This window comes from Wyeomyia smithii, chromosome 3 (assembly GCF_029784165.1).
Source record: "Wyeomyia smithii strain HCP4-BCI-WySm-NY-G18 chromosome 3, ASM2978416v1, whole genome shotgun sequence".
NCBI lineage: Eukaryota > Metazoa > Arthropoda > Insecta > Diptera > Culicidae > Wyeomyia > Wyeomyia smithii.
The window spans coordinates 174623199-174637864 of NC_073696.1; the positions used below are offsets into that span (position 1 = coordinate 174623199).

General features: G+C 41.0%; 1 protein-coding gene across 1 annotated transcript; it reads right to left on the reverse strand.

Moving 5' to 3' along the window:
• Window positions 1–1058: 1058 nt before the first annotated feature.
• Window positions 1059–3010, reverse strand: LOC129731029 (uncharacterized). Its single transcript, XM_055690744.1, has 3 exons — window positions 2530–3010; window positions 2246–2470; window positions 1059–2173 (listed from the first exon to the last, which is right to left on the reverse strand). The coding sequence occupies exons 1-3, from the start codon at window positions 2632–2634 to the stop codon at window positions 1718–1720; spliced, it is 786 nt and encodes a 261-aa protein (XP_055546719.1). The 5' UTR covers window positions 2635–3010; the 3' UTR covers window positions 1059–1717.
• Between the last annotated feature and the right edge of the window lie 11656 nt (window positions 3011–14666).

A 14666-nucleotide genomic window follows, 5' to 3' on the forward strand; every position in this document is an offset into this window, starting at 1 on the left:
ACCTACTAAACATTTCACCGCTACTGAATCGTTTTGCTTGATGACACCCCGTTAGGCATACAGACGCGAGGCATACGGACGCGAGGCATAGTACGCTAGGCATAATGGACGGCAGGCATACGGACACGAGGCATATGGACGCGAGGCCGAATGGACGCGAGGCCGAATGGACGCGAGGCCGAATGGACGCGAGGCCGAATGGACGCGAGGCCGAATGGACGCGAGGCCGAATGGACGCGAGGCCGAATGGACGCGAGGCCGAATGGACGCGAGGCCGAATGGACGCGAGGCCGAATGGACGCGAGGCCGAATGGACGCAAGGCCGAATGGACGCAAGGCCGAATGGATGCGAGGCCAAATGGATGCGAGGCCGAATGGACGCAAGGCCACGGAGAAGTGATGCAAAATACGTTATTTTCGTCGTCATCATCACAGCCCTCTTTTAATAACATGTATTTCGCTTCAAAGAGTCATTTGGAAAGTAATACACTCGCGGCCTTCGGCCGACTCGCTGTTCGAGCGAATGCTGTCCTTACTCGCTACCGCTCGTTCGGACTTAACTAAGGGAAGGAAACTCTGTTTGAGTAGACCTAGCAAACCAGTGAATCAGTTGTTTGAGTGCGAGAGGCCGCCGCTTCCGACGGCGGGTCGGCGGCCGACTCGGCCAGCGGAAACCTCGGCGGCTTTGGGCCGCCTTGGTTCCTTGCCCTCGTTTATGCGTCTTCGCCGCATGAGTTTTTTTTACAAATTATGATGATACTTGTTATATTTATTGTCCACAAACGCAGTCAAAAAGATTTTTATACATGATAAGTATCTCATTATGCATTCTGTTGGACATTGAATCCGCAACATACTTTAAAAACGAATTCCGATGCAACATACATGTAGGAAATCCGAATTTGAACACTGTGTTTCTCAATATATGTGAATGATTAAATTGTTAATTTTGTGTTTTTTGGCATCAACGTACAATACATTTATTATAACAAAACAAAATAACATAATAATAATAATAACTCGATTTTTTAACTATTCATTTCAAAGATTAACTGCTATTGCACAAATGTAGTCTGCTAATGTATAGTTATTGTAATTGTTCACAATTGTTAAAAGCCTATGTTCTTTTAACTCTTGCTGGCTTTTTCTTTTTTTTTCATTAAGTCCTGCCAAGCATGCCTCCATCATTCCTATTGAATATTTATACTCTAATTTTATTTCGTTTATAATTCTATAAATCCCTACGTGCTTTCCTGCTACTAATTTAGCCCAGCGACTGTGCCAACTTTCGGCTTGGTTGCTGGTTCGTGGAACTTTTTCTACCACGTTTTCATATATTGACCAGAAAGTGGGGTGGAATAACGGTTCTGTATTTAAAACTTTTTTCGTTCTAGACGAGATCTTTTGTTTTCCAAAAACATAGTATTCCTCGAAATAATTTAAAAATTTTTCCAGGCATTCAGGTGCGCTTAACTTAAGAATTGTATATGCCTCCGGAATTTTATCAGCCGGTAGAAACGCCAGAGCCTGGAGGCTCTGGTATATTTTATGGACTGACGAGTCTTCTGTAAATTCTTTGACTAAATTATTTTTTTGTAAAAATCTATACAAATTTTGACTCAAATGGAAAAAGCATCCGGATTGTCGTGTTTCTGGAAACTCAACCTTGATTGCATTTATCAATCCTTTCTCGAAATCGGTAATTATAATCGATGGATCAAGCCTCACATTCTTTTCGTCGCTGTATTCTAGTATTTCGGAAAAAAACCTTCTTATATAGCAACTCGTGCTTTGATGTCAGTAACGCGAAAATAACAGGGAAAGAACGCTCATGCGAAGGTCCGATGCTCGCATGGATCGATAGCAGTTGCCGAAACAAACCGGGCACAGTGGAAAATGTGCCATCAATGATCCAGTATTTTGCTTGACTTAGACGTAAAACACTCTCTCGTGTTCCAAAGATCAATGCACGTTGGCCATCGTCCTCCACATCTCCGATTAAAAATTTTTCACCATCTTCTAGGATTTTGTAAGTGTCTGTAATACTGAAGCCTTCCAGAGTTTGTGGCTCCACGATTGATACAGCTTTGGATCTGATACGTTCTACAGTTTTACGTCTGGCTCCTTCGGTCATCCGCGACTGTATCTCTGAAGAATGTGAGTTGAGCGTCACCTGTATGTCATAAAACAGATCATTTTATTCTAGATAATTGATTAAAAAAATGACTCAGACGCGTTTTTTTACCTGGATAATTTTGGCGACGCTGCCTGAACTCTCTTCAGATTTTCGTTTCAAATTATCGCGGAAGATTTTCGTCTCTCTTTCTACGGGATCGGGTGCATGTGTATGCTCTGAGCTTAAGAGTAGCTTGTGTGCACCATCCGAAAAAACGGTAGTGGCTCTTGCCGTGCAACCAGCTCGTCCTGCCACGTGCCGCCTTTTATTGCATTCCCAATAGAACGTCAATTCCTTTTACAAATTGAAACTGTGAATATTTGCCTTTTTTCATATCATTACAGTTGACATACCTGTTTCCGATTAAGATGATATAAGTAACCATTTAAGCTTAACATTTCTCCACCTTTCACTGATTTCACTATGGATATATCCTTTTCCACACTGTACCTCTCCATTTCACTTCTATCACTAATAAAAGTTTATGAACGAATGACTGTGTCTTCTCTGAAAAATTTTCCAATTCTGTCAATGTTACTAGGACTACGCGTCTTACCATAGTAACCAACATAACAAAAGAATGAACAATAGCTTACAGATATACATTTTAAATAAAACATAGTTACTATAGCAATGTAACTGCAATGAATTACAGTTAGTTCTGTATGGGCCATAAATGAATGTTACGTGTTCTCTGAATGGCTTACTCCGATACAGTAAAGTGAACAACATCAACATGGATAAATTGATAGGGATAGTTTTATTCAAGTATGAGCGGCATACTGCCTTACTGCAAATGGTTATTCTGATTGGTACCGTGAAACTGGGGTGACTTTGATCACTTTTTTGAGTATATTTTAAATATTTTTAGAATATATTGAATACAATATTGTTTGAGCAAGATCCAGTCATCACTTCAACAGTGTAGCAACAATTTTGCTGTTTTCAAACATGCTGTAAAATTTTTACACCAATTTTTACAATTATTCCGGGGTGACTCATTATTTTGATGAATTTGGAGTAAAACTTTGCTGCTTAGCTGCTTTGGTGACCATTCACATAAACACTTCAAGTTGGAGAATGTTCAAGATTCATACAAAATTTTTAGAATATAGGGTATCGAACGTATTCGTCAGTGGTTTTCTTCGGCCCCCTTTTGCATAAGATTGCTGCAGAAAAACTGCCGAAGAAAACCACTGACGAAGACGTTCGATACCCTATATAAATGATTCTTCACGGAGAGGAAAGGTGATCTAAAATCATAAAAAAACTAACTAGTCTACGTGGAATTATGCAATTGTCCAAATTTGCATGTTACTTTACGTCTTGGGTTGTCGTTAAAAAGAAAATATGTAATACACTGTGGAAATTTCAGGAACTCACCATTGCCTTCGAAGAAAAATTTGCGAAAATAAAAATGAAAATCATTGTTATAATATTTGTTTATCCTAAGAACTAATCTGGGAACAAAATTAAAAAACTTTACGTATTGCAACTTGTTGTTTTGAATCTGCTTGAACCGATTGTTTGTGTGCAACAAAAATTGCAAAAAACACATTTTATGTAAAATTAATATTCTAGCATGAAAAATTCTCTTTAGATGGCAAGAAATGCATGAATAGTAGCAATGTACACATAAATTAACACAATCAGTGGAGATTACGACAAATATCAAGCGCCACGAACGCATTTTCAACACAATTTTTAAAAAAAAGGTCGGGTGATCTAAGTCACCCCAGTTTACGGTAATCACATCATTTATAATCTTATGCCTGTTTTTATGTTATTTATAGTATACATGTAAGTCATTCGATATGCTCGTATTTGTCAATAAAATTTTCTAGAATAGTATTTCAATATTATATTTGCTTTAGCTTTGCTTCGGCCTTGCGACCATTCGACCTCGTGTCCATTTGGCCTCGTGTCCATTCGGCCTCGTGTCCACTCGGCCTCGTGTCCGTTATGCCGAATGGACACAAGGCCAAAGGAAAGTGATGCGGAAAATTTTATTATCGTCATCGCCCTCTTTCAATAACATGTATTTCGCTTCAAAGTGTCATTTGAAAAGCAATACACTCGCGGCCTTCGGCCGACTCGCTGTCCGAGCGAATGCTGTCCTTACTCGCTACCGCTCGTTCGGACTTAACTAAGGGAAGAAAACTCTGTTTGAGTAGACCTAGCAAACCAGTAGATCAGTCGTTTGGGTGCGAGAGGCCGCCGCTTCCGACGGCGGGTCGGCGGCCGGCTCGGACTGCGGAAACCACGGCGGCTTAGTGCCGCCTCGTTTCCTTGCCCTCGATTATGCGTCTTCGCCGCATGATTTCAAGAAAGGTATTATACCCAACTTAAACTCTTTAGGAATATAATAACACCTGAACTACATAATTGGATCTTATGCGATCGTACAACATCGCATTCGGCCTCGCGTCCATTCGGCCTCGCGTCCATTCGGCCTTGCGTCCATTCGGCCTTGCGTCCATTCGGCCTCGCGTCCATTCGGCCTCGCGTCCATTCGGCCTCGCGTCCATTCGGCCTCGCGTCCATTCGGCCTCGCGTCCATTCGGCCTCGCGTCCATTCGGCCTCGCGTCCATTCGGCCTCGCGTCCATTCGGCCTCGCGTCCGTTATGCCTTGTGGCAGTATGCCTCGTATCCATTATGCCTCACATCCATTATGCCTCGCGTCTGTATGCCTAGCATACTATGCCTAACATCCATATGCCTAGCGTCCATATGCCTCGTGTCCCGTCCCCGTTTTGCTTATGCCAGCAGCACGATCTACCAATGGCCATTAAAATTACTGCATACAAACCGCGACCTTGACCGTGCCTGGCACAGCTGATCGCAATAACACTGTAAAATACGTCACCTATTCAACCTGGTGGCATAAGAACGGGACGACAAGCATTCTAGCATATGCTACTATACTGTATAAGTAAAGACGCGATCGCGGAGGCTCTCACGCTCTTTTTATATCGCTAACGATAGCGTAGCTCCCAATTTTCATACTTGCTGTATGGCTACCAGTGGGCTAGAACTCTTTTTCAGAACAATTAAGGTGAGTTCCATGTGCGTAACTCTGTCTGTTTGCGTTCTACAATTCGTCTTTGCCATCGGTGTTGCCGCAGGCACTGCTATTTAATTAGTCAGGTCGTGCAAATGTCAACTAGTTTATTTCGCTGGTACGGAGTCACATTATTTTTGGGCGAAATGAATGAACCTTTTTTGTTATAGAGAAGAAAATCAAGAACTTACCGGTTAAAATTTATCTTCCTGTTGCGACAGATTCGTCTGAAAAAAAAAAAAACAAATAAATCGAGTTCGCGTAATGTTAGATTTCTCCCAACACTTTTTCACACTTTTTTACACACTGGTAAAGAAAATCCTTATCACACACAACAACAGCTTCGCACTTGTGTTCTTGTCCATTTTTAATAATTTTTTTCACTTCGTCTTTACTCGTATTATTATTGTACAATTGTTTACTTGATCATATTATTTTTCTTCCTCTTGTTTTATGTTGCTTCTTTATCACTATAAACCACTTTTACATATTTTTTTTCTTCAAGCGTGAACCAAATTTGTTTTAAACACTATGAAAGTTTGTAGCCAATGTTCTTCCTCACTATTTTTTTGCTGTTTTTTTCCTGTTTCGCGTGCACAATTTTTTTCTCTAACACTTTTAGTTCTCGTTGCACAATATCCACTTTCGTTCAACGTCACACAATTTATACTTCGAACTATTTTATCGCGCTTTTGAAGTAGAATACTTCTCTTAGGAAGTACGGCTACATAGGGATGTGAAATGAAAATCTAAAACCGAAAAAGTGAAAAATATGTCCAATTTCAAATGCTAATAAATCGGTTAGTATTCGATGGATTTCCTTCGTTCTTGTAGCAATAGATTGGAAAATCTTCTAAGATTCTTCCCAAAAGAAGATAATTGTAATTTAAATATTCACACTATTGTACTATTGAAAATAGTCAAGCCTTGTCAAAACGAAAAATTCGACCTCTGATTGGTCGAAGCATTCTGTGTTGGATCCTAGCAATTAAAATCTGTCGCACCCGTCTAATTTACTGAATGTGAAATAGCTTCCACAGTGCATGTTGTCCGTGTATCTTAATTCCCCCACTGTTAGGGCAGCTCATTTTGAACCGCAAAATGCCTTTTTCAAGGCAAATAAACAAATAATTGAAGGTTTATAATTTTCTGGCATCAACGCAAGCAGACATTCTGTGCGGGATGCAATCAAATTCTGTTGTAGTTGTCTAATTTAATTTTATTTACCACTGTAGGGGCAGCGCAAAGGCCAAACAAACTGCCCTGTTAGAACCCATTCACAGAGACAGTTAGTTCGACTATGTAGAGCTAATATGAAGTCGATTCAATCAATCAGCATGAACAGAATTTCGTCGTCTCCCAGCTGCCAAGTTGCAACATGATGCAACACGCAGCAGCGAGCAAACGAAATCGCTTGATGTTACAAACCGCAATAACACACGGGTTAGAATCGTTGCGTGTGTGAGAGCACCATCGGTGTTTATTCGCTGGATACAAAAATCAAATGCAAATTGTGAAATAATTCGTCTAAAGAACACTAGAAAATGGTAAAACTGAACAGAAAGGCGTGGCCTATATCGTCGCACCCTTCGGCAATAAAAGAGTGTTTCTAGGAAAACTAGCTACATTCATTAGTCGGAAGGTGAGCTGGATGGACCGTCCACATCGTTGACCGCAGCAGCAGCAGATATCAACACTCAGCGGTAACAGAATATATCAGCGGGTTGCGCCTGTGGCTGCCTTCAAATTAAACAAATCACTTGCCCTGTGGTTGGTCACCACGTCTCAGGCCTCTGCCTGAGAACGAACGCCAACGCGAGCGATCGGGCGAGATTTTTGTCGTACATCAGCCGGCACTTCCTCTAATGAAAAAGTTGGATCATTTTGTTCAGAAGAATATTACTGTCGGTAATATTACAGGGATGCGATTGCATTATATCCGATATGGAATTGAACAATTGTTCGTTTGGGGGCAAATAAAACACTTAATTTGAAGAGTTAATATCTTTGGGTACCAGTAGCAGTTTGGTAACAGCCTCAGCGGTAGGTGCAGCCGGTACTTCCCTGAGGTCGATGTTATACACTCAAAATATTTTGCACGTTATAATTACCGAAAAAGTTATGTGAATATTTTCCACTGTCATTTTCACGTAGATTTTACGTGATTGTCATTTGAGCTCATCATGAACTGGTGAGATGATTTATCCTGTGAATCTTATACAGTAGACATATGCATTTTATGTGAATTTCACGTAGAATTCAACTGCCGGTAAAGTGGAAAGCATTCGTTTATCTGCTAGCTGCTACGTTTTATACAACGTAAAATTTCCAAATTTTGTTTTGCCAATTCTTAAGAGACGGGAAATAGTTTTTAGAAATTATCCAAATATATTGCTTGATAAATCGCATGATCATGCCAAATTGCCGATTCGTAAATGAATCACGGCATAAAAACTGACAAATATTACGACATTTGCCGGCGATAACTACTGTAAGCTGCAACTGTTTATGTAAAGGAAACTCCTCGACCTTTGAACTGAATGGATCTGTGTGAAACCTGTAAGCTCAAGACTCGATGTCAAATTCGTACGGTTTTTCGGAAGCTCACTTATTGGCAAGCCGTCGAGAAGTTCTATTTTATTTTCAGAGACTGAGTTAGACAACAGCTTCGCCATTTTGATTTCTGTATTTTTTCACACAGAGAGTTCACGCGATACATCTTCTATAACATTCTGTTTGACGTTACCAAGTTCACGTAGATGCTACGTGATAAAACATAATATGCGTGTGATTTTCACGTAGATGTTATGTTTGCCACATAAATCATGCAAAATGACAGAAAATGAATAAGTACAGGAAATTTCACGTAAAATAATGTGGAAAATATTTTGAGTGTAAGGAAGTAAATGGAAGCGGCACGGCGAAACAGTTCGGGTGTGCTTAGACGCGCGTCATTTTTCGCTGTTGATATAATTCCCCACATGAAACGACGTGCTTTCGTACGATAGCGGCGGTATTAGCGGTAGATGTATTAGCCAACACTTACTCCAGTAAAGCCGTGTCTAATTTTGAATGTGAAAACACCTTTCTATTGTGTTGGCCGTGCGCATTAGGCCTCTGCCAGGCTAAACGCGAAAAGCGGCGCGAATCGATTCGCCCGGCCGTAGGTTAATGTACAGCCGTAAGTAGAGCTGTGTAAAAGTATTCTACTTCAACCTTGCGGTAGTGGCTTTGCACACAACCCTCCTGTGATTTTTACCGTTATCGAACACTACTTATACTTAAGCTTCTTTTGACTCTTTTTTACCTCGCGTGGTCCGTTTCCTTTTCTAGAAACCAAATCCCACCGCTGTCACCACATGTGTAGGTATACCTATATCCTGGGTATAACCTACCAGGACTTTCTCCAGAAAACCCTGTACGTGCCGTCGGCACGGAATTACAACTCGAGACTTGAGCGGTAGATTAAACTTACTTTATTTACACAAAAGCTTAAATAGTACCCTACAGGTAACTCAGAGCGAAAGGCTTTTCCCCTTCGATCCGGTCACCACATACCTAGCTGTTCTATACTGGCCTATGGCATTTCTTGGCCTGTCTCTTTCTTGTGCTTAACATTTAGTACATTTTGGGCATTCTGATTGAGAGCGCCATAACATGTGTTTCCAAACACGTGCGCTAGCGTGAGCGCAAAGAACCCGCGCGTGAGCATGGGCGACGCTACCGTTTGTCGAGTTCTTTTTTGTTTATTCAATGCCTCGGTGGCTTTAGTGACTACTCATCGCGGAAGGCAAAGTGCTATCGCCAACGCTTGCATAGCAGAACCGTTCGCGGTCTTTCTTCAAGATCTTTCCTGCTTTCTTTACAGATGGTCTTGTCTTTGGGGGACAACGGCGGACGGCCGTGTCCCGATTCTATACTCTACCTGTTTTTCATTTCTTTCAACGGAAGGCTTACTGTCTTTCGGACTAAGCTAGAATGTACCGTATGACAAAATTCTGCGTGACGGAACATAAGGTATTTTCTGCGCGGGGTGTGACGTCGCCGCTGCTTGGCTGTCGTATTAAAGCGACGAGTTACAGGGGGTTTGAAACGGGAGGGTGCGTCTGGCAGTAGAGGTTCTCATCGATTGGTTGTGGTGTCATCCTCGCGAACTCATCTATAAGGCTTCATCGGGTTATTTGCAATCGTTCAATGGTTACCATTGCACTATAATTTAAGGCTGCAGTTCAGCTGGTTGTTTTACGATTGTTCAGAGTGTGTTGTTAAACTTCAATGTTGGGTTAGCCGTGTCCCTTTGACATAGATCAGCTGTATTTTGTTTGTGTTACGCGCCGTGTGGCGAAAAGATTTGCGATTGCCACCGGCTCTGTTGCATAATGCAGTCACTTGGTTTATCATCTTTAACTGTCTGCGCGGGGTGTCCAATTTTCCGCTAACATGTGTGCGCACACTTTCAAATCGTAGTGCGGAAAGAACATAGTTGATTAAACACGAGCAAAATTTTATAGCGTCATTTTGCTTGTTTGGCTTTGACCTCGAATCCTTATTTGTAGAAGTCAATAACTCTCTATGAGTAATATATATTTGGAGCAAATTATTACTCCCTTCGCTGCATAGTTTGATGTATTCGTCTTCGCGCTGAAGTCTCGATTCAGGCTCGACCATGAGCCGCTTTGATTGAGTTCTGTTGTACATCTTGCCTGTTCAGGGGTCGAAAACTGGATGCTGCTCGTCTCCTCTTGGTAATATCGTTTGGCTTTACCTCCATCTCGACCATAGACACCCGCCGTTCAACTCCCCTCGCAACCGTCTGCTTTCCTTTTCACGCTGTACTGGGCATCATGGTATGCCCCATCTTAGCATCCGTTGTAATCACCTCGGTCGTCTTCGATGATCGGGAACTCGTCTCGTTGTCAATTCTTAGATGCTAGCTGCCCTACTTGGCAAGTGGTGCATATATTTTTTTGCCATTATTTCATCAATTCTTTTTTTGTTTTGATACTTTTTCCACTTGCTGTTTAAAGTTACTGTTCACATGCGTACGGGCTCTTATGTTCTATTATATCTTCTAATCTTCTACTTAAACACTATGCCCGTTTTTCTTTTTCTTCGGTTAACATAATTTTTCTTTTCCTACTAAAGTGTACAATATATTTTTCTCTTGATTATATCGGATGCTATTGGTTAATCAACGTCTAAATTATTCATTCTCAACGAATTTTTACTTCACAATTATTTTTTTTCACTTGAACTCAATCCGATTTACAAAAAAAAAAAAAATCTTTTTCTAATTCTTGTGCGTTTTTTTTTTCTTTGTCAACCTCTGTTGCCCGTCGTGGCTCTTTTTCTTTTCATTAGGTGTGTGTGTTTTTTTTTTGTCAACCTCTGTTGCCCGTCGTGGCTCTTTTTCTTTTCATTAAAACATTTCTCTTTCTCATAGCAACTTTTTCTTTTCTTTTATCGGATTTACAATTCTTTTATCCGATTTACAAAAACTCTGTAGGCCACTTTAATTATGATACAGCTGTCTCAGTCCGTCATACTTACGTTCTACTTACACTTCGCCTGATATGCAGTAGTCTGCATAATACCTCTCCCCCTACCCTTCGAAGGTGCGTCTACCTGTTGCTAGTGATTCCTGAAAGATAAGAAGGTTAGAAAATAAAAGAAAAAATTTCGCACTTCCATTCATACTGGGTTGACAACTCCCTTGTCCGTTCACCTGATACGCATTCATCTCAATCGTTCCGGGTAGTCACTCCCGTTGTTTCCACTCGCCCAATCTTAACTTACAATAGATAGGTGGAATCTTTTAACGCCAGTAGTCCCCTCGTCTGGAAGGTTTAGCCTTCTTGTCCAAAGTCTCTCCTAGTTTTATTGTCGTTCGTTATTTAGGTCATCTCCAATACTTCGTTAATCGGTTTTCTTCTCTCATTGGGCCATTAGCCATTTTTAATTAATCAAACCCCGTTCTCATATTCACTATATATTTTTCCCATGTTAACATTTGCATTTTTACAAACAAATGCTGTTCTAAATTCTTTTAACTCCTTACAATCGCCCTCATTGTTACTTCCCGTCCGTCTTTTATCGGGCCATTGGCCATTTTTTCCTACGTCTGCCTCGCATTAACGGGGTCATCTGTACTCTGTGAATCTATCCCATGTTAAATTCGCATTTTATGTAAAAACGTTCCCTGTGTATTATTTACTTCTGTTTTCTGCGTTTCCACACGATAGGTTTTTTTTTTTCGTCTATAAATTCAACCACGTCTTTCCCCAAGTAAACGTCACGCCCTTTTGACACTTGTCCATCAAAGGCTTTCCATAATATCAGCGACTATTCATATTTCTTCACGTCATTTTATTTCAGTATACTTTTTCATACAGCTTTAGGTGCTTGCTACTATAACCTATTTTATTTCATTTTATTTTATAACATAGTTTAAGTTCGTATAATCAGTCATAATATCGTTTAAGTCGGTTATTATGAACTTTCTCTAAACGGTTCCCGTTTTTGATTACTGTGGTCATTTCACTTGGGAATTCCACTACTTCATAAGGTCCTCTCCACATATTCTGGAGCTTTTGACCTGATCCTGTCGGGACTGATTTCACTAAAACTAAATCGCCATACATGGGCTGCCATTCATTTGCCTTTCTGTCATAAACTTGCTTGCGCTTTTCTTTTGAATCCTTTAGGTTGGCCTTCGCGTTCGCGTGGAGGTCAAAAAATATTTTTTTCATCTCTTGTGTATATGTTTCATATGTCAAATTGTCCACTCCATTCCGCTTGTAAATGGAGGTGGGAATGCGTGCTGTACGTCCATACAACAATTCGAAAGGGGTGTACCCCGTTGATGAGTTTACTGAAGTATTATACTGAAACGTAAAAAATGGGAGTAAGTTATCCCACGTGTGCGGTTTTCCGCCAATAAATTGCCTTAGGTAAGTTTTTAACTCCCGATTAGATCTTTCCACCAAATTTGCTTGTGGGTGGTACGGACTCGTCGTTATTTTCTTAATTTTCAAAATTTGCACACATCTTTCATGAGTGTGCTTACAAAATTCGCACCGTTATCTGTAACTAACTCCAACGGTACGCCAAATTTGCAAATATAATTCTCTACAAAAGTCCTCGCTACCGTCTGGCTTTCTTGGTTTTCCATAGGTGCGACAGCTAAATATCTAGTTAGGTCGTCCTGCATGACCAGACCATAACGATTTCCTAAGTCGGATTCGGGTAACACTACTATATCCATGTATAATTTCTCAAATGGCTCCGATGCGGTTGTGGTGATCTGCATCGGTATCTTGTTTGATCTTCCAATTTTGTTCTTTTGGCAGGAATCACACTGCCGAACGTAGTTCTCGATATCCCGTTTCATCGTAGCCCACGTAAAAAGTGTGCCAATTCTTTGGCGCATTCGTCGCGCTCCTACGTGCCCTCCTAAGGGTGCATCGTGAAATTCCTTTAAAATTGTTTCCACTTGATCTGGCGCAATTACTGTACGCTCGCTATTGGCATTATATAATACTATTTGTTTTTCTAGCTTACCCGCTAGGAACTGAATCATTTGCAGAACTTTCTGTTGCTTGATTTTTCTGAATGATATTAGGTGAATGACCCCGGCTGCCTTTACTGCCGTGGGGCTCTTATTGAAGCTATCTAAAAATTGTGAAAAAAATTTCCGGCAATCGATTAATGAACTTTCGCTGCCGTCTACTATGAAACCGCCTACCTTCTTGTCTTTGAATTTGAGTACACCATCCTCTACGTAGTCCTTCAGTCCTTGTGACAGCTGATACAGTGTCTGAAGTTCTCTGTACGCCGTCCGACTGTTCAAAATGACAAGACGAGCTTCGATATTCCTCTCGTCCAATATTCTCTTCGAGACTTCCACCGTCTCACTTGGTATCAGGTCATTTGATAATGCCTGTGAAAAGTCATCATATGAAATGTTGACGAGTTGTTGCTCATCCTCGTCCTCAGCGATGTCCGCAATGTCTATTGCACTCAAATCTTGTATTGTGCCGTTCAAATCATCCGAAGCGTTCTTCTGCTGCTCTAGCAGGCGTTTCTGCTGGCGCGTAATCATGGCTATCTGCCTGTGGGGTGAACTTTCTTGCCCCTGACACGTCCCATCTGATAAACGTGACAAAAAATCGGCGACTATATTTTCGCTACCTTGTTTATACCTGATGCTGCATTCCAAACCCTGCAACTTTAGTCTCAATCTTGTCAGCGTTGGAGATGTCTCTTTGAGCCTCCAAATAGCTATAAGTGGTCTGTGGTCCGTGTAAACGATAAACTTTTGACCAAAAATGTAATGTTTGAAATATTCTATGGCCCATACAATCGCCAATAGTTCCTTTTCTATGATATGATATCTGGTCTCTGCACCTACAAGTGCACGATTCGCGAACGCGATCGGCCGGTGCATGGTTTTCTCATTCGACAGGACGGCTCCAATAGCATAATTGCTAGCGTCTGTCGTAATAACAAAAGTGTCTTGATAATCTGGCCGGACTAAAACTGGCTCTGTAATCAGCGCGTTTCTAAGGAATTCGAACGCTTCCTGACATTCTTTTCCCCACACAAATTTAGCGTCTTTCTTCAACAAATCATTCAGCGGCTTGCGCTTCTCCGCGATGTTGGGGATAAACTTCCCGTAAAAATTTACTGTTCCCAGAAATGACCTTATACCTTTTACGTTTGTGGGTGGCTTAAGGCTTTGAATGGCCTTAATATTTGCATTGGTGGGTTTTATGCCTTCTTCATTAACGACATGATCCAAATACTCCAGTTCCTTTTTCAAAAACTGACACTTAGATGGTTCTATTTTTAAGTTATGTTTGCGCAAAGCTTGTAATACTTTTCGCAAGTTATCATTATGGTCGGTGATAGTGTCACCGAAAACTATAATATCATCGAGGTAGACAAAAGCTTTCACGTCCCCTATCTCAAAGAGAACAGTATTCATAAGTTTTTGGAATGTTGAGGGGCTGTTCTTTAACCCCATCGGCATCCGTGTAAATTCGAAGTGGCCTTTGGGAGTGGAAAACGCCGTCTTAGCCGCATCTCGGCGGTCGATCGGGACTTGATAGAACCCCGATTTTAAATCAATTGAGGAGAAATATTTTGCTCCTCCAACATTATCCAATATCTCATTTATAAGAGGTATTGGGTATACAAACGGCTTGGTAACTTCGTTCAATGATCTAAAGTCTACCACAATTCTGTATCTTTTATTACCGTCAGCATCCGTTTTTTTTGGTACACATAACACTGGTGCATTCCAGGGACTAGTGCTGGGCCTAATAATTCCCTGCACCCTCATTTCCTCGATTTCTTTATTAATGTGTCGTTTCGTGGCCTCCGGAAATCTATATTGTCGTTTATTAATAGGCACCTCCGATGAAGTT

Excerpts from the sequence above, each read along its gene's own strand:
- LOC129731029 (XM_055690744.1), bottom strand. The coding sequence starts at position 2,634 with ATGGAGAGGTACAGTGTGGAAAAGGATATATCCATAGTGAAATCAGTG. Across the intron at positions 2,471-2,529 it reads ATCATCTTAATCGGAAACAG|GAATTGACGTTCTATTGGGA; the intron begins GTATGTCAACTG and ends AATTTGTAAAAG. Across the intron at positions 2,174-2,245 it reads GCGTCGCCAAAATTATCCAG|GTGACGCTCAACTCACATTC; the intron begins GTAAAAAAACGC and ends TATGACATACAG.